The 26,101-nt window shown below is 33.8% G+C and overlaps 2 protein-coding genes across 7 annotated transcripts in view; both read left to right on the top strand.

Annotated features, from left to right (window-relative positions):
- LOC18599300 (probable manganese-transporting ATPase PDR2) lies at nt 566-17,173 on the top strand. The gene is made up of 22 exons (XM_007029212.2): nt 566-703; nt 872-1,135; nt 1,216-1,308; nt 4,326-4,528; nt 5,386-5,458; nt 5,547-5,719; nt 5,805-5,976; nt 6,454-6,558; nt 6,644-6,754; nt 6,873-6,959; nt 7,051-7,233; nt 7,480-7,530; nt 7,616-7,741; nt 8,992-9,071; nt 10,854-10,962; nt 11,436-11,564; nt 12,583-12,648; nt 12,807-12,878; nt 13,988-14,139; nt 14,402-14,513; nt 14,593-14,709; nt 15,534-17,173. Exons 1-22 carry the CDS (start codon nt 584-586, stop codon nt 16,647-16,649), a joined length of 3,714 nt encoding a protein of 1,237 aa, XP_007029274.2. The 5' UTR covers nt 566-583; the 3' UTR covers nt 16,650-17,173.
- LOC18599299 overlaps nt 19,621-26,101 on the top strand; it is a 16,207-nt gene continuing 9,726 nt past the window's right edge. For 3 of the 6 annotated variants that reach the window (XM_018121919.1, XM_018121917.1, XM_018121920.1), the window contains exon 1: nt 19,621-19,749. In XM_018121919.1, the coding sequence (XP_017977408.1) occupies nt 19,666-19,749 (84 nt within the window). In that variant the 5' untranslated portion in view covers nt 19,621-19,665. Of the gene's footprint in view, nt 19,810-19,905; nt 20,219-20,603; nt 21,485-26,101 lie in introns of those variants that run through there. The other 3 variants (XM_007029211.2, XM_018121918.1, XM_018121921.1) reach the window with 3 other exon arrangements.

Here is a 26,101-nt window from a genome sequence, read left to right as displayed (position 1 = left end):
GTTATATTTAGCTAAATTCAATTCATTCGATTTTAGAAATGTTAAGACCAAACGGATAAAACTGAAGAATACTCACCCTTAAAACTTTTGTAAAAATCTTAAAACAAGCTCTCACTTGGATTCAATTTAATATTTTATTTAATATTAAAAAAATATTTTATTTTAATACTTTTTTTAAAAATTTAAATTAAATAAAAGTATAATATTTTTTAATAAAATACTAGTGTGGGCATTGGAGTGTTGGAATTGAAGTTTTCCCTTACTAATTCCAAAAGTGTTGAAGTTGTTAATTTTAATTAAACGATTATCGTATATCTATTTAGCAATTAATAATTTCCATAAACAAACGTATCAATCTTAATTTGCTTATGAAGTATTAATTTTTTAGTAATTAATTATTAAATGGATGTATGATAATCATCTAATTTAATTTGTAAAGTTAAATTTGTTTTTATTTTCAGTTTGTAAATTTAATTTCATATTATTTTCGCTTTATAAATTACAATAAATAACTCTTCTTGATTCCTTGAAAAAAGAGAAAAAGAAAACGAGTCTTGATTTAATGTACTTTATTATTTCTTGGATGCTCCATTTTATTACGCTTTATATGTTCCAAAGCGGCACTTCCTCTTTCCCTTGTCCACTCCCTTTCTCTGCTCAAATTCTTTTTCCTTTTCTAGGGTTTCAGATCTCATCTTCTCAGGTATCTTTACGGCTTTTTTTTTTAGATACATAACTTCTTCCAGATTTAATTACTCTATCAATTTTCCTGTCCATCGTTTTAAATTGACTTTACCGATCCCAAGATCGATCAGTTTTCTTCATTTCCTAATTTTTTTTTCTTACACGCACTTTCTCAATAACCAAACAGTGCGGTGGATTTGAGATGTCGAGGTTCCATGTCGGTGGAAAAGTAGTGGACAAAGTCGATTTACTAAGAAGGAAACACAAAGCATGGCGATTAGACGTTTGGCCTTTCGCAATTCTTTATGTCCTTGGGTTAACTATTGTAGTTCCTAGCATAGATTTCGTTGATGCAGCCATCGTCTTTGGCGGCCTTGTTGTTACTCACATATTGGTCTTGCTTTTCACCGCTTGGTCCGTCGATTTCAAGTGCCTTGTTCAATACAGTAAGGTAATAGATATTATTTTAGCATATTCTTTTTCATTTTCTGTTTATTTCTTTATAATTTTGGAATGTCATGGTGTGTGTAGGTTAATGATATTCGCCTTGCTGATGCCTGCAAAATCACTCCGGCAAAGTTTTCTGGTTCGAAAGAGGTAGTGCCACTTCATTTTCGTAAACAGGCAAGTTTCTCTCTCTTTTTTTGGTTTTCTTTTTAAAGTATGTAGGTATTGTCTAGTGTGCTTTTGTTTCTTGCTCTTTTTTCTTTTCATTCTGTACGTTTGGATGGAACACTGAGTAGTGATATTTTTAAGAAATTAAAAATTAATATCATAGTTCATTTTTCTTTTTTCTTTTTAGAACAAATTGAAAGATTTTAGTTTTATATAGAACATCGAATATTAATGTTAGAATTGGTGTTGCATTTTAATTGTTTTTTGTTTCTTGCTTTTTTCATTCTATAAGTAGAACACAAGATGTCTGTTTGGAAGGAAAACTAAGTGGTAATATTTTAATGAATTAATTATTAAAATTGTAATTGCTTTTTTGCAGAACAAAATGCATGATTCAGTTTTATAGAATATTTTTGTTAGAATTGGCGTGGCATTTCAGTTTTAATTTGCAACAGCTCAATGAAATTGCATCATAGTTTTTAACTTTTATTAAATTTCCAAAGGTATAAGATCTATTGAGAGATTTAAGGTGTATTCTTAGTCAAATAAAGGCAATGAGCTTAGGTATTTTTTTGGCTGATTTTGAAAATTGGATAGATATTGTGATTGTTCTAGTGTTATGATTGTTGTTTTCTTATTGTTTTAGAGTTCTATTTTCTCATTAATTTTTAGGTTGACTGCATTAGGAGTAGAAATATGAGTGAGAAGCATGGATGATGTAGTTTTATTCATGGATTTATAAGTTGACGTCAAATTTGAGTGCCGTGCGTGCATTTAATGAAACTTCATAAGATGGACATTTAGTGGAGCAACTATTTCCCATGAAAGTCAAGGTAGCATGCATTAAATGCTATTTTGAGGTTGGACCTAGCATTGCCTTTATATGACTTGTTTAGGGATAGTTTGATAAATGAAAGATCAAACAGACTGGAAGGCACCAAAGGTGGATGCCAACCTAGTAGAACACCAATTTTTATAGAATAAATGATCTATAAGATCAATAGCATGAATTATTGCCTTTTGAATTAAAAGGAGAAAGTGTAGAGGGGATTAAATCTATAGCTTTTCACCTCTCTTTGAAGCATTAACCCACTCCTAGAAAACAATGTTTTGGATATTGCTATCAAGCAAGGAAAGGGAAAAATGTCATGAAGTAAATACAAAGGTTGGAGTATACTTTTAATTAGAGTATGCCTTCTTTTGAAATATAAGGTGACTTCTATTTTGTCTATCTTTTTGTCTAGCCTCTATACTGGTGGTTGATGTTCACCTTTTTTTTTTGAACTTTGTCCCCATGAGGAGGTTTAGGTAAATAAAAGTGAATATCTGGTGAGTTTATAATGCTTTCATGCAATGTTGTCAAAGGTGCAAGATGTGCTCTAGGCAATAGTGCAAGGCAAAAAAAAACCCCTGTCTGAGTGGTTGTAAGGGCTAATATTTTAAAGATAAATAAGACAAAGAAAATCCTATATATTTGTATTTGATAAGCTTAAACTTTATGATTTTCTTAATAAAACATTAAAGAATTTACTCCATTGCCTAGTTTAACATATTCTAAATATCTGGAATTATCATAATTAACTTATAGTCATCATCAAAGAAATCTCTATGTCTCCTTCACTTCAATTTTCAAAATAAATTGTGCTTGGACTAGAAAACCCATTATCTTATTCTTGCAAAGAGAGCTAATATTAGCTTTCTTTTTTGACAATTGAAAGAAGAGCAGATAAATTAAATTAGAAGTTAAAGAAACCTAAATGACACTAAATTCAGACCTTTTTCTTTTTGGCACTTTTTTGCTTCAAAAAGCGTGCATAGGTGCAAAAAGCGTGTGCCTGATCAAAGGCACCTCGCAAGAAAGGGTGCAAGGTACATTACCTGGTTTGGGGTTGTGCCTTAGTGTGAAGGTGCACGCCTTGTAAATACTGATCTGTAAGGTTCCTTTGGATTAGGGACTTTTAGATTGACTACATAATAATGCATTATCTTTTGTGCGCTTACGAATTTGTATCTTTTTCATATGTTATGTTTATCATTCCTGTTCATGCACTCTATATCAATGAAGTTTAGGCCTGTTTTATGTAAACTAAACCTGTGCGCTGCCCAGTTATGTTTGTATTGCACAATAAGTTTGTTCCATAGGTATGAGGATGCATGCACACTTGTGCAAAAGTCACTAAGGTGTTAATGTTCTACAGCATATACCACAACCTCTAAAAGAATAGTGTAGCTGTAGGCTTGAGTTTCCTTGCAGTGATAATTGTTGTTTCTGAGTTTGTTCCTCTGTTTTAGCTTTTTTAATCTGTGTTTTATTCTTCTTGATCTTCAATTTGAGTTGAAAACTATTTATATAATGTTTTAGTTCATGGAAATATGTCATTATGGGTAATGTGTGATCATCATTTTTGGCTATGTGTTCTTTCTTTCATTAGTGCTTTGTGAGTCAAGCTAGCATCATTAAAGCGTCGTTTGAATGTGCTAAGGTGTAGATTGTTTGGGAAGGGGTGGGGGAGGGTGTGGGGGGGCGGGTTTATAACCGGAAGTGTAGTTGAGAAGCAAATGCTAGATTCTTGAGAGCTAGAGGACTATCGTTGTTTCTTAATTAGGTTCAGAAGCCAACAGAGGGATTAGTGTAGAATGGTAGGTCAAAGAGTTGTGCTCTTGCAGATGCACACCCAACCCGCTAATTAATAGTCTGATTGCATTTGCTTGGGGTTAAATATACTCAGACGCGCAAACAGAGAGAGGGAGGGAGGGAGGGAGATTCCGTCTAATCTCTTGTGATAGTTGTTGAATGGTTCTTTTTCTCCTCATCAGGAGTTTTGTTTGTATAGTTGTGTAATTTGTTAATGCCTCTTCACTTGCCTTTTCTTTCCCCTTTCTTGGGTTCTTATGTGTCTCACTCCCTTTCAATTGTCTGTCTTTTCATCCAAATTGTGTGATTTATATTTGCTCCACTGCCCTTTTTTTTATCCCCCTTCTCCTTTTTTGGGTTCTTAATTTGTTTCCTTTCTTTAATTGCATAGGTGGCAAGTTCTTCATCTGCAACAGAGGCGGAGGAGATTTACTTTGATTTCAGAAAGCAGTGCTTTATCTATTCTAAGGAGGAGGAGACCTTTTCCAAGCTTCCATACCCTACCAAGGAAACATTTGGCTATTACCTAAAAAGCTCTGGCCATGGCTCTGATGCTAAAGTTCTTGTTGCAGCTGAAAAATGGGGACGGAATGTGTATGTTGCTATTATAGCAATTTTGTCTTTACCCTTTTGAATTGACTTTCTCTCTCTCTCTCTATATATATATATATATGACTATTGAAAATAACCTTACGATTGTAGCTTAATGCACTTGGTGATCAATGAATTAATGGTTTTCCTATTGTATTATATGGAGTCTCAGTAGTTACTTGTTCTCATATGACAATGTTCTTGCAAACTAGTGTTATAGTTGGTTGAAGTAGAGCTTGTTAAATACATTTGATTCTTGATAAATTTGACATATTAGGTGCTGTTGTTTCACTAATTTCTAGCATGTGGTATATGCTGATTGGGATTTTGGAATTTGAAGAATTCTTTAATTTTGTTAGATTTTGCTATCAGAAGTAAAAATAAGGAAGAAATTAAAAGCTTCATCAAGAGGACAAATTTTTCCTACATTAGAACATTATTCTTCTCATAGAATGAAAGATGTAATTCATGAAAAGAAAAACAAACATCTTCCATTAGAATGTCATTCTTCGTTTGTACTTTCAGGTTTTCTGAAACTGAATATGATAAAGATTCCAGTTAGAACATTGTAATAATTGAAAATGCTCCTTTTTTGGTAGTTAGGTGATTTCAGATGCTTCTCTGCTGTAGTGAAAACTTCTGCAATCTCTTTTTGTTTTAATTCTATTTTGATGCCTACCAATTCCTTTTTACAGATCACAATGCTTTCCTCCCACTCATTTTTAAAATGATAATTTACTACTTATATCAGTTGTGACTTGTAAACTACATTTGTATACTGTGACCATTTAGGTTATTGTTTTAATTTTATGATAATAAAATGACTTTCATCTTCATGTATATGTCTTTATGTCATGCAGATTTGAATATCCACAACCTACTTTTCAGAAATTAATGAAAGAGCATTGCATGGAGCCCTTTTTTGTCTTTCAGGTTTTCTCCTTGTTACTCATTCAAATCTCTCTCATATTTCAAGACATTTTAGTTTTTTCTTTAACATTTTTATATTGTTCGTGCATAGGTCTTCTGTGTTGGTCTTTGGTGTCTGGATGAGTATTGGTATTACAGTTTGTTCACCTTATTCATGCTGTTTATGTTTGAGTCAACAATGGCAAAAAGTCGGTTAAAGACTTTAAGTGAGCTAAGACGTGTTAGAGTGGACAGCCAGACTCTAATGGTGCATCGATGTGGGAAGTATGTTTCACCATCATTTTTTTGTTAGAAGTTCAAAAGCTATTTCAGAGTTGTAGATTTATCTGTCAAACTTTGGGAGTTGCAGGTGGCTGAAACTTTCTGGCACTGATCTATTGCCTGGGGATGTTGTCTCCATGGGTCGGTCATCTGGTCAAAATGGAGAAGATAAGTCTGTACCAGCAGACATGCTTATACTGGCTGGAAGTGCTATCGTGAATGAAGCCATTCTCACAGGCGAGTCTACTCCCCAATGGAAGGTGAATCCTTTCTTCTCTATTTTAGTAATCAATGATCTCTTTCCCCCTGGGTATTTGATATGTGATGGAGAGGGAAGTTTATTTCGTCTGTATTTGTGCGGTTTATGTACTCAGGTTACTGAAGCGTTGAATTATCTGTTTGATTTTTACTTGTATGAATGGCTTGATGTGGAAGTACTATTTTAGGATGTAATTTTTCTATAATATAACTAACTGTTTTTCTCTTTGGTGGCTAGTATTGCAATCTTTTAAGTATGGCTTGAAAATTTTGTATTATCTAGGCTTACTGCTGTAACCTTTAAATGCTTTTCCTAAGTTTTATGATTATAGTTTAGATCAGTTGGTATGTACATCTGTTGGACTTCATTTGGGGATGTTTGTCAAATGATTTCCCTCATAGGTGCTGGACAAGGGTGAAGCATTTATTACTTCTGAGTCACATTTGAACAATTTACATGGGATGGAATTATTTTTTAGGTTTCTATAGCGGGCAGGGGGCTTGAGGAGAAGCTATCTGCCAAGCGTGATAAAAATCATATTTTGTTTGGTGGGACTAAAATATTGCAGCACACTGCAGATAAGGTAGGTTATTCCAAGATTCAGTTATTTGTATATCTGATATGCTTATCCCTTTTATTTATGTTTCTATGTTTCTAATTGGAGTCAGAGCTTCCCTCTGAAAACTCCTGATGGTGGCTGCTTGGCTGTTGTTCTGCGCACTGGTTTTGAAACAAGTCAAGGGAAACTTATGAGGACAATTTTGTTTTCTACAGACAGGGTAATTTGTTGTTGTTCTGTACTCTAATACACTTTTTTAAAATTTTAGTTTATCTATCGGATTATATCATTCTTGTATTTGATTTTTCAGTAGCTCCCTTTTCAATGATGTCTTGTAGGTTACTGCTAACAGCTGGGAAAGTGGCCTTTTCATTTTATTTCTTGTTGTGTTTGCAATAATTGCTGCTGGTTATGTACTTAAAAAGGTAAATATTTTTCCTTGAGGTATGTGAGAGAATATTAGGCTTATGCTTTACGGCTAGCTATTGGATAATGATGTTGTTTTTACATATATAGGGGCTGGAGGATCCTACAAGGAGCAAGTACAAGCTCTTTCTAGGTTGTTCTCTCATTATTACTTCTGTGATTCCCCCAGAGCTACCAATGGAATTATCAATAGCTGTTAATACATCTTTGATTGCCCTTGCACGGCGTGGAATATTTTGTACAGAGCCTTTTCGAATCCCATTTGCTGGAAAGGTTGGTCGGGCCAATTCTTTTAATGGGCTAAAGGCCTAGGAATTTGGCATGAAATAGTTTAGAGAAGATAGTTTGTAGTTTTAATCTCCATGGTTTAGACATGATTGTAGAGGCGATACTTTATTTTCTCATGCTTTTTCTAATTCTTTGTTTTGGTGAGATTCTGGTGTGCATGGCACATTACAATACCATTATGCTGCTTTGGTTCATACTAAATTCAGTGCTGCCTGTTATTTCTTTCCACAGGTTGACATTTGTTGTTTTGATAAAACTGGAACACTGACGTCAGATGATATGGTATGTCACTAGTAAGGCCAGATGTAATTTTCTGTAATGATTTTATTTTCATAACTCGAATTCATTTCTCTGTGCTCTTTTCCAGGAGTTCTGTGGAGTTGTTGGGTTAAGTGGCAGTTCAGACTTAGAATCTGATATGACTAAAGTTTATCCCCGCACGGTTGAGATTCTGGCTTCTTGTCATGCCTTGGTGTTTGTCGACAACAAGCTGGTATGCTGGTTGGATAAGCATTGCTTATAATTCCTGTCTTTCGATTCTGCTTTCTTATAATTATTTTTTGGGATGCAATATTTTTCTATTTGATGATAAGTAGTTTTATTGAAAGCACGAGAGAAACTAGCTAATGAAAGTGGATGTATATCACATATTTTCAGTGCAAGAAACCTTTAGCATGAGAAAAATAGAAATGCCTTGAGGATGTAAAAATCCACCATTGGTTCTATCTCATTTTCTGTTGCTTGATGAGAATCTCCATCAGATGCACCCATGTATTCTTATAGCAGGCTAAATTTTGGGCCTTTCTAAGCTACATGGATGGCAACCTACAGATGAACTACTTACCATTGGCTTTATGTATTTACTGTAAAATCGTTGGTGAAAAATATTATTTGGTACAACATAACAAATTTCACTGCATTTGATAAAAGGTTTCACACTGTATTTGCATCGAAACTATGATTTTAAAGGAAATGACTTGGATAAATCTGTGATGCAAGTCATTGTATCGATGAGGTGAATGATTTTTCTTTCTCTTCTATAGCCTAATTTTATTTTTTTATTTTGAGTTGTCTCGCACATGTTACATCAGGACCAACTTAGTTTCTTAATTTAAATTGTACAATTTGGCAAACGATAAATTAAATCGAAAATCACTTTTCTTTTAAACAAGTCTAGGATTGTAAATGTTTTACACTCTTTTCTCCCCTGGAAAAATTTATGTGGAACAGGGTCCGATGGTTCATCATTAGGTTAGCATTGCATGCACTTCAAGGGATCATTTAGTTCTTCCAACTTGATCTTTTGCAGTATCATTGTCTTCTTTCTACTGCAACATCAGCATTCTGTTATTGACTGTTAGTTGCCAATTCACTTCTCTGGCTTGCTTCTCTTCTTAGAAAACTTCTTTTATTGTTGTAATTTTTAACTTGGTAGTGAATGCGCACCACTGCTGGCTCAAACCTAATATCTTTTGACTTGGTAATTTTTAACTAGGGCATTTAAATTAATCCTCCACATCTGCCTTTTGGCTTTATATAACTCTTTAGGTTTTTGTAATTCACTCACTTCTACAATCCTAGTTTTGATATAGTCTGCTCTGGATTATGAGTATGTTGAATGTGCCTTTGTGATCCTGGTAGTGTGACGTTGTGTTGCATTTTTGTTGTCAATTACATATTTATAGTTAGGTTTTGTATTTCTTACTATTGTAAGTTGCTTTTAAATTCTGCAAATGCTTGTAGGTTGGTGATCCTCTTGAGAAAGCTGCATTAAAAGGAATTGATTGGAGTTATAAATCTGATGAGAAGGCTGTTCCAAAAAAGTAATTTGCAATGCTCATTAGTCAGTTTTGATTTTCTTATCGATTCATGTGTTTGCAATTTTATTTCTATTCTTTTATTAGTGGCTTCTAATATCTGCTGCTTTTTTACGTGTTCCTGAATCTGGTCATACTTCATACAAGTTTAAGTAGTTTATTCCCCTTTCTAGGGGAAGAATAAGGTAAAAGGAAGGAAGGGATTCCTTAGAAATGTTGAGAATGGAAAGACAAGATTTCATCCTTGAAAAATTTCTAACTTCAAAAATAAGCCTAAAATTTCTTCCTCTGTTCTTATTTGATGGTGGAGGTGCTGTTTGCAGATACTTTGTGCTGACTGAACTGAGCCCACTGTATACAGCAACATGAATATTTGTTGCTACTATGGAATAATGGATACTACTGGAACTCTAATGGATAGTAATAGGAATTTTTTGTTTCTAGAGAAGAAAAAAAGTTGTCTTTGCTTAATTGATCATCCATTTGATTAAAAGCTGGCTTGTAAATGTCATTGGTAATTAAGAATTAGGGAAAGGCCCTAATATTACGGTAATGCATTGCTGTATATGATGTGTTTGAAATTTTTATGTTACTATGTTTTGGGTAGAGTGCCAGTTAACTGTTGGTCAAAATTTAGAGCAACACTCCCTTAATAAGTTAAGGTGTCTTCTAACTTCAGCCATATGGTTTCTTATTTGTTAGGTAAGAAATGTTCAAAATGGAAACTAAAATCATAGTGAGTTTATGTTACAGCCTTATATTCAGTGCTTGGATTCTTTTGGAAAACAAGCAATGATATTTGCTATTTAGTTAAACTATAAAGAAAAAACTGATTCCATGCTGCCCTATATACGGGGAAGTATATTGAAATGGTTAGAAGACACAAGTGAACTATGTGACCAGATAAGAAACTTGATAAAGTCCAGGATTTGGGAAATTATTAACATGATAAACTAGTTTAAAATATTGAATCTGAAAGCCAAGTATTCTGACTGAAATGAAAAGAAGTAAATGTGGACAGGAAGTTGAACAGAGAGGTGATAAACGAAACTATTAAGTAGAAGAAATGGATCATAAGCTAGAAGGAAAGTTAAGGATAACCAAAAGAACGGATGTGATAGACAAGAAAACCTGGGATCCTAGAGTTCAGAACTGCTCTTTCCAAAGAAAAATATGAAAAATTTAAGCAAATAATTCAACGTATAAATGCTGCCTTCCATTTGGCACCAGTAGTTTGATATTTTGTGACTGAACAAGAAACTCAAATACAAGTTCAGTTTGAGAAGGTTATTTTAAGCATCACTAAAATATATATATATATATATGTATATATATATGTATATCTCAATAGCTGATAATGGGAACTGGGTTCCTACCGTAGAGCATCTGATCAGATGGATTGAATCTGTTGCTGAAGTCAGAATTAACAAATTTGACTAGCCCTTTCATACCTATATGATTCCTATCTGTTTTATTTTTATCTAACCTGCTAGAATATTAAATACGTGGTCCTGTATTTCGTTCAAAATAGTTGTTCACTATTTAGAACCTGCAGTTGGCTGTTAATAGTTTAGGAGCGGACTGATGGATAATGACTGATAATTCAAAATACACTTTTAGATATTAATATAGCCTGTTATTCAGGTGCAACTTTTGTTTATATTTCACACATGTTATATTTACATATTTATTTGTCCAGCACTCTTCTCACCACTCACTATTTTAGAAGCTCTCTTCTCTGTTAAGTTGTGGTTTCATGCACTCATTTGTTAATCTAATGAACTTCAGGGGAAGTGGCAATGCCGTGCAGATTGTGCAGAGGCACCATTTTGCATCCCACTTGAAACGAATGTCAGTTGTTGTTCGTGTCCAGGAGGAGTTTTTCGTTTTTGTCAAGGTCTGTTTTCTGATGTCCTTTTTTCTTTTTATTTTCTGTTTTCTATTTGTTTGAATATATTGGTTTGCTATATCAGATTCTTGCCAAAAATCAGATTCTGTGCTTGGAGCAGAATTTTTGGATATATGGGTTTCCTTGGAGACTATTGATTGATAAAACTTCCATAATGCAATATAACTATCATAGATGTTTATATGTCAAATAGGAAGCATCTCCCAAGTCACAAGCTTTTTTGGTTTAGGAATATTTGAAGCATTGTTACCCAATTAAGGGTTGATATTTTTGATCTCTTTTAAAGCTATGTTTCTCCTCTCTTTTCCATGTGCCAACTTGTTAATAGGTAGTAATTGAATCTCCCAGAATGCATTTCCTAGCTTGTGATTGTTGATCTACTGTATGCCATGTGTCATAGCCATTTAGAAAGAAGGAACTTTTATATAAATTTTCTCATTAGTCAGACCTTATGCATGCAGGGTGCACCTGAGACTATCCAAGATAGACTCACTGATTTGCCACCATCATATGTTGAAACCTACAAGAAATATACACGTCAAGGGTCTCGTGTGCTGGCTCTTGCTTACAAATCTCTTCCAGATATGACAGTAAGTGTTCAATAGATTTATATTAACCCCCATCCAACTTCTCTCTCTCTCTCTCCTTTCAGCAGAAGATCAATAATTATGAATCTTTAAGATTGATAGCAATGTTGTTTCAATTACTTAATACATGATTGCTGAGTGATACTTCAGGCTCCACTTTCTTTTGTTTTAGAAAAACAAAAAATCAAAATTGTTGGTACAAAGAATTTCTTGTTCTCAACATTTTGGATACATATCCAACACTTTTCATGCATGAATGAACGGTACCTTTGCACAAGCATTACCTCTTTTTAGGGTAAAAAAATACGAACTGAAAAGATTTCATTTTTACATAGAACCAAAGATCACATACTTCTAACCACTTCTATCACTAGACCATGGACACACTATTGCAACAATTTTACGTAGCCAAGCATGTTGCCTGTTGTTAAAAATTAATAACAAAATGAACGAAAAAATTTTGTGAACTCAAAACATAAAACAAAGAATCGACAACAATGTAAATGACCTCCCAATTATTCAAATATTCAGTGCAACTTCTGTTTTAATATAAAAAGAGGAAAAAATGTTCTTAAGAGGGGCTTGGAATGGGGAATGAGAGAGAATTTGGTGCCTGACATGGTATTACCATAGTTCTTTGGATCATTGACCGTAGCATCCCATCTGGGTTCAGCATTTGGTTCCCTCATATATATATATATCCCTAGAAAAGAAAATTTACTGTGAACTACTTTTTACTTGGGATTAGTTTTCTCATCTTACACCTGAGGACTTCAGACACCTCAAATATATGGAAGAGACCTTGATCATCAAAAGTGTTTAGACACCCTTTTCCTGTGGATAAAAACCAGAAGTGGAAAAGAGTGGAGTCTATCAATATATTATTAAGATAATTATTTGTCTGAGTAATGCACAAACACCTGCAGTTTTAACTTTTTTTTTTCTTTTACTTGTAAATTTCTTCTGATCTCAAGTTCTTAAGTTGTTGGCCTGTCTTCTAATTTCAATTTGTCTTCTGCAGGTTAGTGAAGCTAGAAGCTTGGAGAGAGATACTGTGGAGTGTGGCCTCACATTTGCTGGTTTTGCAGTAAGCATTAAGCAATAAATCCTTTCCTCTTTGTAAATTATTTTTTTGTTTGTTCTTTTGGGGCGCTAATTTGCACTTTGAGATGTTTAGATCAGTGTTTTGACTTTTGATACTACTTATCTTTGTTACCACTGAATGCTTGAAACTTAATTTTTCAGGTATTTAACTGTCCTATTAGAGCAGACTCTTCCACTATTCTTTCTGAATTAAAGAATTCTTCACATGATTTGGTAAGTGGCATCATCTTCTGGACATCTCTTTCTAAATGTTGTGGTATTCTTCCTTGTAAAGAAAGGGTAAAGAAAAGGGCTATTGATTTTACCAATTGCAAATCTCAAATTTTCTTTCATTTAGCTCATGTCACTCTCTTAGGAAGTGGAGTTGTGAAAATTTTTGTGCCCGCGCAAGGTCATTTGTACCTATATATATGCAACAGTGAAATTATTTACTTTTTATAATTTGGGCCTGAGGTTTTCAAAGTCTGCCTAGAAATTGTTACTGGAATCCAAACATGAATATGGATTTTGGGGTGCATGTGTGGATACCTTCCCCCTCCAAATGCTAAGCTAGTATGTCACCTACTCTGAACATGTACTTTTAAGCTTTAGTTGCTAGGGATGACGGGAAAATACAGAGATAAAAAGTGAAAAAAAAAAAAAGAGAAGGTAGCTGGTATATATTGTTGGATGGATGGAACAGTGGATGGAACGGAAAAGATGTCTCTTTTCTTTCTTGGTAGGATAAAAAATTGATAGGAAGGAAGATAAAATCATTAGATCCTTACAGGTTTCCTATCAGTAATGTTTTTCGGAACATTTAGAATTTTCCTTACAATCTCTTTTACCAGGATTTACAATTTTTCCCCCAATTTGCATGGAAGTTCGTGTATATTATAAGGAAAAAGAATTGATTCTACTATTTAAGTACCTTACTAATGAAATAAATTATGAATACATATATGTTTTTATGTATGTAACAGAACTTGACTCACTCTCCTTTTCTCTAATGATTAGCCTAAACTTGGGTAGATTGGATTGTGGGGCTCTAGAGAGAATGATCTTCATATATATTTTTTTAATTTCTGCCTGCCCTTTCCTTTTTCAGTTCTTGGTTTGTCCTTCCCTGTGAATCATGTCTTACTTTGAGAATGGAAAGTAGTTTTTGCTGTTTGTCTGACATTCCACCATGAGGTTGTTAGGGTTTGTTTTATGTGGAAACTACCTCCTAGGTTTCATGTGCTCTTCTTGCCTTCCCCTCTTCCCGTCTCCTCTAATCGGAGAAGTCTTGGATTTGGGAAGGAAATTCATTTTCTGCTGAATACAAAATTTCCTAATTTTAGGTGATGATTACTGGTGACCAAGCTTTGACAGCTTGCCATGTTGCGGGCCAAGTTCATATTGTATCAAAACCAGCATTGATTCTTGGTCCAGTGAAGAATGGAGAAGAATACGATTGGGTATCACCAGATGAGACAGAGAGGATTCGCTACAGGTTAAGTTTCTGTCTTTGTTATCTACTGTATTTTCTTTGCATGTAATTTTCTTTTTCTGGGTTTAGATTCTGATAAAACTTGTTGAGAATAAGTATTGGTTCTTCCATATATATCGAGGTTTGTTTAATCTTACATTTTGTATGGAATTAGTCATATTGCCCCGCTGATCTGGTGTGTAGTATTACTGCCAGCCCCCCTCCCCCAGCCTTCCTTATTCTTCTGCTTAACTGGACTGACAAAAGGATTTGACCTGATATTCAGTGAGAAAGAGGTTGAAGCTTTATCTGAAACTCATGATCTCTGTATTGGGGGTGACTGCATCGAAATGTTACAACAGACTTCTGCTGTTTTACGAGTCATTCCTTTTGTTAAGGTTGCAACTCTACCATCCATTTGTTATTGGTCTTCTGCATCACATAATCTAAGTTATTCCTGCCACAATGCCATTGTAGGTTTTTGCGAGAGTTGCTCCAGAGCAGAAAGAACTAATCATGACCACTTTCAAGACAGTGAGAAGGATAACTTTAATGTGCGGTGATGGGACCAATGATGTTGGAGCTCTTAAGCAGGTAATATGTTTTTAAGGGTTTTTAGTTTGTACACCCATTTTGGCCTCTCATTTTAGCTTTATGTATCTATGCTTAAGGCAGGTCATATTTTGTTTAGGGCTTTTAAGTTTTGTAGACTTATCTTGGCATCTCATTTGAGCTTTATGTATCAAGGCTATATAGTTTTATTTTTTTATTGTGCTGCCTTTGGTTATCAATCTATGAATAATCCCATAACAAATAAAAAAATAAAAAACAAATCTTAACTAGAAATCAACTTAACTCAACTAAGCCTCAAGTAGGTAATGGGATGTACTGGATGAGCTGTCTAAATACCTCGTAGGATTACATTGGTCATAATTATTTTTTGGCTACAAGATCGATCTATCAATTTTTATCTGGTTGGGATGAAATTGAAATTGAAATCCAAGTTGCCAAAGTCTTTTTTTTTTTTTGTTTGTGGCATTGCTGAGATGCAGAACTACAGTGTTTTATTTACCATCCTTTGGTTAAATTATAAAAGATTTTGTGTATACATACAAGGTTTTTTTCCCCCTTTACTTTGTCATATTTTACCATTTGTAACTATCATTTTTATTATAAATTCTCTTCCACTGTTGTTTTGTGATTTTTATGCAAATATGGATTAATTTGTGTCCATATTTTGACTAAATCTAATAATAAATTTAGTTTGTAAGCAAAGCAACATCAATGCAATGGTGTTGTGTGATAGAAGTTTTTCTGCTTACAATATTTGGTTTAAAATTAAAAGAAGTGAAATTAGTCGTTCAGAGAAGCTAAGATAGCGGAAATGTATGGACATGTAATACCCTACTTCTTTTCAGGCACATGTAGGTGTTGCCCTATTGAATGCAGTGCCTCCAACTAAAAGTGAAAGCTCTTCACCAGGGACCTCTAAAGATGAAAGCACAAAGTCATTAAAGTTAAAGAAATCGAAGCCTAGTGTAGAAGCAACAGGCAAAGCTGTGAGTCTTAATGCAGAAGCCTCTTCAAAAGGAAAAGTTGCTACAAGATCAGAATCTAGCAACCACACAGCCAGTAACCGGCATCTTAATGCCGCAGAGATGCAGCGGCAGAAGCTGAAGAAGCTAATGGATGAGATGAATGAGGAGGGTGACGGTCGCTCAGCTCCTATTGTCAAACTGGGGGATGCCTCAATGGCATCACCATTCACAGCAAAACATGCATCAGTTGCCCCAACCACTGACATCATTCGTCAGGGACGCAGCACTCTCGTGACTACCCTTCAGATGTTCAAGATACTTGGCCTTAACTGCCTGGCTACAGCTTATGTCTTGAGTGTGATGTATTTGGATGGTGTCAAGCTGGGTGATGTCCAGGCTACGATCAGTGGTGTATTTACAGCAGCTTTTTTCCTGTTTATCTCACATGCCCGCCCACTGCCCACCCTTTCAGCGGCACGGCCCCATCCCAATGTTTTCTGCTCCTATGTCTTCCTTTCTCTCATGGGACAGTTTGCAATGCACCTATTTTTCTTGATTTCTTCTGTGAAAGAAGCTGAGAAATACATGCCTGAAGAGTGCATTGAGCCAGACTCGGAGTTTCACCCCAATCTAGTGAACACAGTTTCATACATGGTAAGCATGATGATCCAGGTAGCTACATTTGCAGTCAATTACATGGGTCATCCTTTCAACCAGAGCATCCCGGAGAACAAGCCGTTCTTGTATGCTCTTGTAGCTGCTGTTGGTTTCTTTGTGGTTATAACATCGGATCTGTTTAGGGACTTGAATGATTGGTTGAAGTTGGTTCCATTACCCTTGGGATTGAGGGATAAGCTATTGCTGTGGGCTCTACTAATGTTTCTGGGCTGCTATCTGTGGGAGAGACTGTTAAGATGGGCTTTCCCTGGTAAGATCCCAGCCTGGAGGAAGCGCCAACGGGTGGCTGCTGCTAATTCAGAGAAGAAGCAGGTCTAAATGAACGGAGATTGGATTGGTGCGGTTACTCCTGGAATGTGTTTGTTTTGAAAAGCAGATGCTGGTTCTAGGATAGAAGTAAAGCTAGACCGAAGGGTAAAGAGATTATTAGCTCTCTCTAGATATGCAACGGTTGCCAGGTTAATCGTACGGGCTCCTCCCTTGAAATGGGAATTTTTGTCGAATGTTATATTCTCTATACTGAGAAGGTGATTCTTTAGCAACTGTGATTTTTTTTAGCTCAGGAGACCTGGAAGAATAGTTTAGGCACGTACAAGCAAATCTTATGTTGTGAGCTTTACAGCCCAGAAATTGATGAGATTTACCAAATTGTAACAAGTGGATACAGAAATTGTTGGTTGTTATCCTAGGATTATGATTCCTTCAACCATTCATATGAATGTCTGACAAACATGTGAGCTTGTCAACTGCAGGCATTTATGGCTACTTCTTCCGAGAATTAATGTTTCGGCCACTTTTCTTTTGAATCATTTATACATAAGGTCGATAAATATCTTTGTCTAGTATGTGATAGATGAATCGTTATTTGTCCTAGAAACCGTGTCGATGCCAAGTGATTTCTTTGCCATAAAACAAATCAAGCTTCATGCTGTAATTAATTACTGCAGCTGGGTTGATTGGGAAACATAAAAGAGTAATGGTTTTATGATATGGTTCAGATCAGAGCAGCAATGCTTCAAAAGAGTATTGTTCCATCTTATTTTCTTCACTCCCAATCAAACTCTGTTATTAATTAACCCAAATTCAACAAAGCCCTCTAAGATCCATCAAGATTGTTGCAATTCAACTCTTTCCTTGTCCAATACAAATTCATTAGAAGATGTGGTTGGATCCAAACCCAAACAAGTTTCTGCTTGTATACTTCCGTAACTTGTTCATCATCCACCCTATGATTGTTGGGCTCACAGATATCTTACTCTGCTCCAACCCCCCTATCTTCTTCACAATTGCTCTTAAGGCCCTCCTTCCTCTCCCTCGTCAAAACCTGCCCTCATTGAAATCTTCAATGAACCAAACAAGGCCTAATTGTCAAAGCAGCCCATATTGATACCTCTGGTATTTCTATGTTTTCCATAGTTTATATGCAGGGACAAAATTTTGATAAAATTGTATAAGTCGAGTTTGTGAGGTTGTTTTTTAAAATTAATTAAAAAAATTACAATTGAAAATCCCAATCAATGGATAGATATAAATTGTTTTAAAATATATCAAGTGGATGAAACTTTTGAATAATTTCCATTAAAAATTTAATACTTAAATAGATATTTTTAATTAAAATTTGGCTCAATATCTAAATAAGCCTCTAAACTATATAAAAAAATCAATTAAATCCCTATCCTTTTATTGCGTTCAAATAAACTTTCAAATTTTTATTTTAAATCAAATAAGCCCTTCTCACTAACTATTGACTAACGAAAGTTAGTCAAGTATACAATAAGTAATTTTATGATACGTCATCTGTCACATGTTATGTTGACGTGTTATTTTAATGATGTCAATACTACATGGCATTAAAGATTGTTGATTAGAAATTGGATTTTCCCTTTCTACCCATCTAAATGTTTAAAAATAGTTAAGTTAAGGATTTGAAAAAAAATTAAAAAAAAAAACTAATTGCTTCAAACTAAGTCTTGACTATTCTTAACATAGTGTTTTTAAGCAAAATAAAAAGGGCAATTGGGTTTGAAAAAAACCCAAACATCATGGTTTAGAGATTATCAAAGTGAGAAATATGTTTGAGAAGACTTTTTGTTGCAAATCTTTTTTATCATCATAACACTTTTAGAATGAATATCTACATCAGGTTTGAGAGATACATCTTCAATTTGTATTTGTTTCTCAACATAACGAATTTTTTAAAGAGGGTTAAATTTTATTTGTATAACTTTGTGTTGGGGATTACAAGGAGTACCTTGTTCACAGCTTGGAGGTTCAAATTTGATTTCGGAAGAATATTTCTCCTCAATATATGGTATATGCTAATCATCAGTATCAAGCTTCGAATTCTCATGCTCACCGAGTTTCCAATTATGAAGCAATGCCATAATCATCTATAAATGGGATGGATTGATTAGTAAGAAAAAGGCTTTTAAGGGTTGATCTTCTTGCTCTAAACCCCATCCTGGAACTACAAGTTCTATCGAAAGCTTGGATAGTTTTAGCGACAACTTGATGTTTTTCTCTAAACCCCATCTTGGAGATCCTAGAACTATAGGTTCTAGACAATTATAGCAAGATATCGTCAAACGAGCTTGGACTTTTAATCATTATGATTTTTAATGTTTTTTTTTTCTACACGAAGAAAAGTTTTGACAGATTATTTACTCAAATAAGAGATAAAGAAGGATGTTGTAAATTTAAAATGAGTAAAAGAAATAATTTCATTTTGAGAATGATTATTTTTCTTTTTAATATGAAAATTAATATAAATTTGTATTATATAAAACAAAATGACACGTCAACATAGTATGTTGCAATGTGTAATGTGGTATAAAATTGTTAATTGTATCATTAGCAAGAAAAACTTATTTAATATAAAATAAAAATTAATAATTTATTTAAACATAATAAAAAAATAAAAATTTAATTAACTTTTTTGATATGATTCAAATACTTATTTGAGTATTTCACTTTAAAAATTTGGACAAAACTTTATCATTCTATAATTATTGATTAAATATTACTTTTAGTTAATATTACAAAACTTGATATTTCCAAGGCATCCCATCCCATGACAATGACATAACGTATCAAACGTGCGCAGACAAAATCGCGCGACTGAACGAGATAAGAGGGTAGACGTTGGAGCCACCGAATGGGCCACGTTTGGCGCCGCATGATTAGAAAAATCCATTTGCCACGAAACTTTCAAGTAATTAAAGTTGAAAAGGACGCGTCGTTTGTAACTATATATATATATATATATATCTATATATAGATTTGCATCCAATTTAAATCACAACAAGCCTTCCCTCCTATAAATTTAGAGCTTACCATGTTCGTTTGCAGCAGTCAAACTCGTTGTTGTCCGAAAGAAAGAAAGCTAAGAGGAAGAAAGGCGGCGATTGCACTCAAGGGGGTCAAGCGCCGCCTATTAATCTCCCAAAGGCTTTCTAAACCGCCACCAATGAACACTCGGGTGGGTATATTTTTGAGCGTTGTTATTGTTCATTGTTTTTTTCTTTGGGTTTGTTCCTATAGGGCTCTTAACATGGTTTTGTTGCTTTTGGGTCAGCAGAGAAGAAAGACGGTCAAAATAAACGCAACCGTAGCTCAGTTGAAGAGGGAGATGAAAGAAATTAGGGAAGAACAGAATAGCATCAGAGAAGGGCAAAGGCAAGTTAAAAAGAAATTTGATGACGTTTTATCTGAATGCGAAAAACTACGCGACGAGACTGAGCTCATTACGCAGCAGAGTATTTGTACCAGGCTCCGCCTCACCCTCATGTTTCAAATCCTTAAGGCACGACAGAACAATGACTTCACCAAGGCCGCCCAATTGACTACTTCTCTCCGGTTGGTCTCTCAGCCCCTCACCATAATAAACGGTCATTTTCTGATGACTAGTCATTTCTACGTTGAAACCAACACGGCTAGGCTTTTCTAATTAACTAAGGAAAGATTGCTACTCTGAAATTTTAACTAAGTCGGAAAAATCTAATGTTAAATTAAGACAGAACCTTCACCTTCACCTTCAGGCTGGTATAGTTAAAACTAACAGAGACAAACAGGGGATCAGAAAGTGATTCTCCCGAAACAGGGGACGCTCTAACTCAGCATGATTTATTGAAAGTTTAAACTCTCAAATACCAAATTCCTCGTTCTATTGATAAAAAAGAAAAAAGTGTTCCCTAGCTTGTTCTTAAAAGCTTTATTCATTTTCTTGAAATATATAACTTAAATCTTTCTTCCCTGTTTCCTTTTTGGTTCCAGTGAACTGATAGCTCAGCAGAAGAACCAAAGTTTGCAGCAAAGTGATGGGGCAAAGGGCAAGTGACAAATTGATGGCAACGTTGTCGAATATCAGTAGTTCTAAGTTGTGTGTGCCTCTTTTATGAGTTTTATCTTATTTGGCTTTGCAAGGTTTTGCTTCCTCTGTAAGGTGGATTGACCAAATCCTAGAAACCGATGTAAAAAAAATCAGTTTTAATATATCTCTTATTCAGTAGAGTTATAGAGATTTTTACTTATTTTCGACATGCTCAAGCGATGGGAACGTTTGCTCTTGGGCAAACGATAACTGATTCGTTGCCATTTTTATCGTGCATCACTATTGGAGGAAAGCACAAGCGGTTGCACAAACAGATCCAAATGCTCCTGTAAAGCGAGAAAAGACAGATTCTAGTGCTTCTGAAATTATAAGGGAAGTACATGTGTCACGCACCGTGACATCAGCATTCAGCCCAGAGGAGGGATGCCTTGGGAGCACCAAGGACGGGAGATCAAGGCAACCAGCTGAGCAGGTATAGGCTAAAAGGGGGCTATCGAGCTGATCAGGAGGGCTGGAGATTGTGCACACTAGGCGCTCAGCGCGCCTGCGCACCAGCTAAGCGCCACAGCAAACAAGCAGCGTGCCAAGCGCTGCTCCAATGGTTAGCTCACTATTCCAACGGGTAGAGACAGTCTTCTACGGGCTAGAAGTCTGAAAATGTTGCAGAGGCTCTTCCTAGCTGTTAGGAGTGGGGGAGGGCTTTGTAAGAGGTTCCCTTGGCGTATAAAAGGGCACCCTTACCAACTATTATGGGTTGAGGTTATTTTAGGGACTTTTCTTGTATAAATATTGTATATTTGTGAATACAATATCTTTTTCCTCACTCCTTTCGTATTTACTTTTCTCTGTATATTTTGTTGGTTAAACCTCGAAGTAGATGACAATTTAAACTAGTTTAAAACATGATATATTGTTTTTAAGGATAATTTTCGCTTCTTCAAAATATAAAATTAAGTGTAAAAAAATTAAAACAATTATCTCTCAAGATTCAACAAGCTCTTTTTAATTAGTTTGTACAAATAATCAAGGATACAAGAACAACAAAAAATAAAGAAGAAGGAATCCATTAAGTCGAGAAGAAGAAAGCAAAGAAGAGGAAGCAATGAGAACCCAAGGTTAAAGGTCAATCAAGGTTATATGAAATATGATTTTTATCCATTGTTGTCGATTTTATCATGTAAGTGCACAAGTTGTAACAAGTAATATAATAGTAAATAGAGTGTTGAATCTCATAAAGAATTATATTAACTATTGCTAAGTATTAAAATTAATGCAACCTAATTTTATTCAAAAAATCAAATTAAAGTGATAAATTAAAAGTAAAACCAAAACTAAATAATAACTAAACTAAATCCAAAAGATAATTGACAAAACTTTACTAGGACAATTCAATTAATAAAATGTCTATGATTACAATATCTCTCAACACTTCGTTTGAATCTTGTTTCTCTCTCTGAAGTTACTTCAATGGATTAAACTGCTAACCTAAAATCTCAATTTATTTATAAGTCTATGTCGAAGTTCTTATATTAAAATTACATTAAAAAGCATATAATTGTATTAAAGTTATATTTTTCATACACAAAGATAATTTTAGAAATTAAGAATATATTCCTAGTAAAGTGCTTGTAAACTAAATACTACAATGTCATATTATCAAGATTTTACTATGCATTTTTCTATATATACCAATGTTATATTTCTAAACAATTACCTTAACAATCACTTAATATGGCACCAAACACAACCTCTATTTCTTTTTCTTTGAAATACCTTAAATTTTGTTGAGAAAAACAAATATTGTCAAGAGCACAGCTAGGATAAAAGTGACTGACCATGAGCAATAACAATTATATATATATATATATATACTCGTTGCTTCCTTGGAATTGATGATCTAGACCAATAGTTTGCACCTTCTATTCTAGTGTAAGAACGTATAACCTGATATCTCGATTATTATGTAGTCGAAATATGCCCCATTCACAAATGTGAGTCTTAACTTATATATACGAAAGTTGCCAAGTCAAAGCTTAGATGCTTATTGCATAACTCGACATTTTATCATGTGGACATGTAAGTGTTCTATGTGTTTTGTAAATGGTTCTTCTAATAAGGAGAGATGAAGCATTGCAACAAGCAATGTGAGATGCACTAGAGGCAACATGGAAGAAGATTAGAGCAATCTTTGAAGTGTTGGAGCCCTTTATGGCGAGAGGTAAGAGATACACATTAGGAAAAATGTAGAAAAATTGTGGTGGTGAGCATGGTGAAGAATAAGATAGTAAAGAATTAAGTGGAGCAAAAAGAGAGTATTTAGAAAAAGCTTTAAGAAGAGAATATGTTAGAGAAGGGAATTTAGTGAAATTCTCATGTCTCTTAAATTTTTAAAATTCACACACACACACACACACACACACACACACACACATATATATATATATATATATATATATATATATATATATATATATATATGCACACACACACACGCACACAAGCACACCTCAGGGACAAACAGTTTCTTAAGAGCTATTGGATAAGAAGTTTTTATTGGTTATAATTGGAAACAACATTTAGGAAATATATGTGTATCATGTAATAACACATTCATCATGGGGATAACATGTTAGCCAACTACGAGTGTGTGTGTATTGGATAGTGGGAAGATGTTTTGGTTTATTGACATAGTGGAGCTTAAAGACACTTAACAACGTGTCAAGTGTTTTTTTTTTTTGAGAAAAAAGGAAAAGTTAAAGGACTTACATTTAAAGGAAATATTAAAAGAAAGACTTTTAAGTACTTTCATATCTTAACCATTAAGTTAAATTTTTTAAAATAAAAATTAAAATAACTTATGAACTTTACTACTTGTTTTCAGTTATTTTTCTAACTCTCTACATGACGTAATTGTTTTATATTTATTCTCATTGTGTAAAATAATACTTTAAAAATTATAATATGTTAGTTAAAATCAAACATTTACATGTTTCAATAATAATTTTTTGGTAGACTAAATTAAATTAGATCTTTATATAATTTCAAAAGCAATTAGAAATTTTTTTATTTTGATATATTTTATATTAACATATTTTTCTATAATTGATCTTCAACAAATTTTTAGTAAAAAAAAAGTAAAATGTGATGAAATTTTTATAGTAGGAAATACAGAATACAAATAAATTAAAGGTTAATTTTTTATAAAAAATGATTTTCAAACTTCTTAAAAAAAAACATAAATAAAAAATTGAAAAGAAAAATAGAAGCGTATATCTGTGCTTCTGACTGGAAATTTTTATGTCATAGGCAACCTTTGACAATGCCTTTTGACAACATTCATAATGGCGTGCTGTAAATAATTGAAAGTTTTAAAATCTTTGGGTTGTGTTCGTACAGTCCAAGAAATCGGTACAAAAGGACAAAACAAACAAGCAGAACGACAAAAAAGGACAAGAAATTTAGATTCTAATTAAAGTGGCCTTGACAAAAGTGCAATCGTAAGATTCGCGCGGTTTTCGTGTGCTATGTCACAAGAAGTTGGTCGAGTCGAACGAGCCTTGGTCGAGTGGAAAATTGTCCCAACCCAACGCACTTTTCGTAAAGCAATTAATTTGTCTATTTGCGCCCATCACACGTCACAGTCCTCGTCTAACACGTCGCTTTGCTTTTTCTTTTCTTTCTTCATCACAATCACCTGCTTTGTGCGACTTACCACTCACTCAATCCTTTTACTTAATACACTTGGAAATGTTAAGGGCATGCTATAGTCAACAAGGTCGTACTGTTACCCGTATGCAATATCAGGGATGGACAGACATAAAGTAAAATGGTGTCAGATGAATAATGGAACTATTAAATTTTTTTTATTAATTATCTTATTTAATTAATATTTTATATAATTAATAAATTTATTAATTTTTTATAATTTTATAAAAAATAAAATCAAAAAATTTATGAACTTGAAGACAACGACTGCGAAACTTTTAGTGATGATAGTGATAATAATGAAGAACATGAGTTTGCTTATTCTGAAAGTGATTGATGATGGTAGGCATATATGATATTGGTTTTATATTTTTTGTTACATAGTTGTTTAACTTGAATTTTAAAATATTGAAAGATCTTGACATGTTATAAAATTATAATCGAAAGTTTATATTTATAAATGTTGAAATTAACACTATATAATGACAACTTTGATTGTACAAATGAGTAATCAAACTTGTCATTGTCATAAGTTGATGATTTTATACTTTGTTTCAATTTTATTGAAAATAATTTGTGTCCGAATTTTAACACAAAAATATTACAAGAACGATGGTTAAAGATAAGCATTCAAAATCGAGACCTAGATCAACAAATGCCTCTGAAAGTATGTCCTTGTCTACAAATGCTAGTGTGTTTGCTGATCTATCCATTCAATCACAGATGTAGCAAAAGTATAATGATGTGCCCTCTGAGCCACTTTCTTTGTTGGGTGCATCTGCAGAGCAAGTAGAAAATGAGACATCTACTCACAATTCTCGTAGATCCCCATCTATTGATTTAGGTGCAAGTGCAGATGATACATCCTCAAGGTCAAGGGGTAGGGAGCTTTGTGTAGGATTACAAACTCCTGTAGATCCATCAGACAGATTGCGTATAACTATTATTGGGGAGAGGTATGTTATCTTGTATTATAATGAAATTGTTATATTTGTTATAAATTTTAATATATAAATTTTTTTTTTTATATTCTACCATTACTTTTTTCAAGCGAGGGGTCATAGCTACAATAATAAGGATCATCAAAAATCAGTTCCATGGTCCATGGTTGACATGGAGGAAAGTCCCTAATGATATAAAGGAGTTAATGTTTAAAAAATTTCAAGTACTATATTTTTTATTCAATTAAATTATAACTTTTTGTTTTCAGTTAATTTGTATCAATTGTTTTAATTACGCTATTATGTTATTGTAGGAAAAATGTGTTTGGTCTGCAAATCAAGATGTTTTGGTTCGATGAATATGGGATAAAATTTGTTCCGATTAGTTAAGAGATATGCTTTCAGCAGAAAAGAATAAAGCAATGATAGAAGCCAAAACAAACAACATTAGGGATTGCAAAAGTATGTCAAAGGAATGGATCACAAATGAAATCTGGGATGCCCTCATCGATACAATATGGGGTACAGAAGAATGGCAAAACAAATTAAGAAAAGCAAGGTAAAATCGTTTAACACCAAAAAGAGGAAACATTCCAAAGCACATTGGCGGTTCGGTTCTATTTGTGGTTCATGCAAAAAGGATGGTATGAATTAATCTAACTTTGCATTTATATGTATGGTTTTCTTTCAAATTAAATTTAAATTGTATGTTTAGTAGTTTGACTTTGGTTTTTCCTTACATGTTATTTATATATATATATATAATATATATATATATATATATATTGATTATG

Source organism: Theobroma cacao, chromosome 5 (assembly GCF_000208745.1).
Source record: "Theobroma cacao cultivar B97-61/B2 chromosome 5, Criollo_cocoa_genome_V2, whole genome shotgun sequence".
NCBI classification, from domain to species: domain Eukaryota; kingdom Viridiplantae; phylum Streptophyta; class Magnoliopsida; order Malvales; family Malvaceae; genus Theobroma; species Theobroma cacao.
The sequence above is the reverse complement of the archived record's forward strand: the minus strand, read 5'-3'. Positions and strand labels throughout refer to the sequence as shown.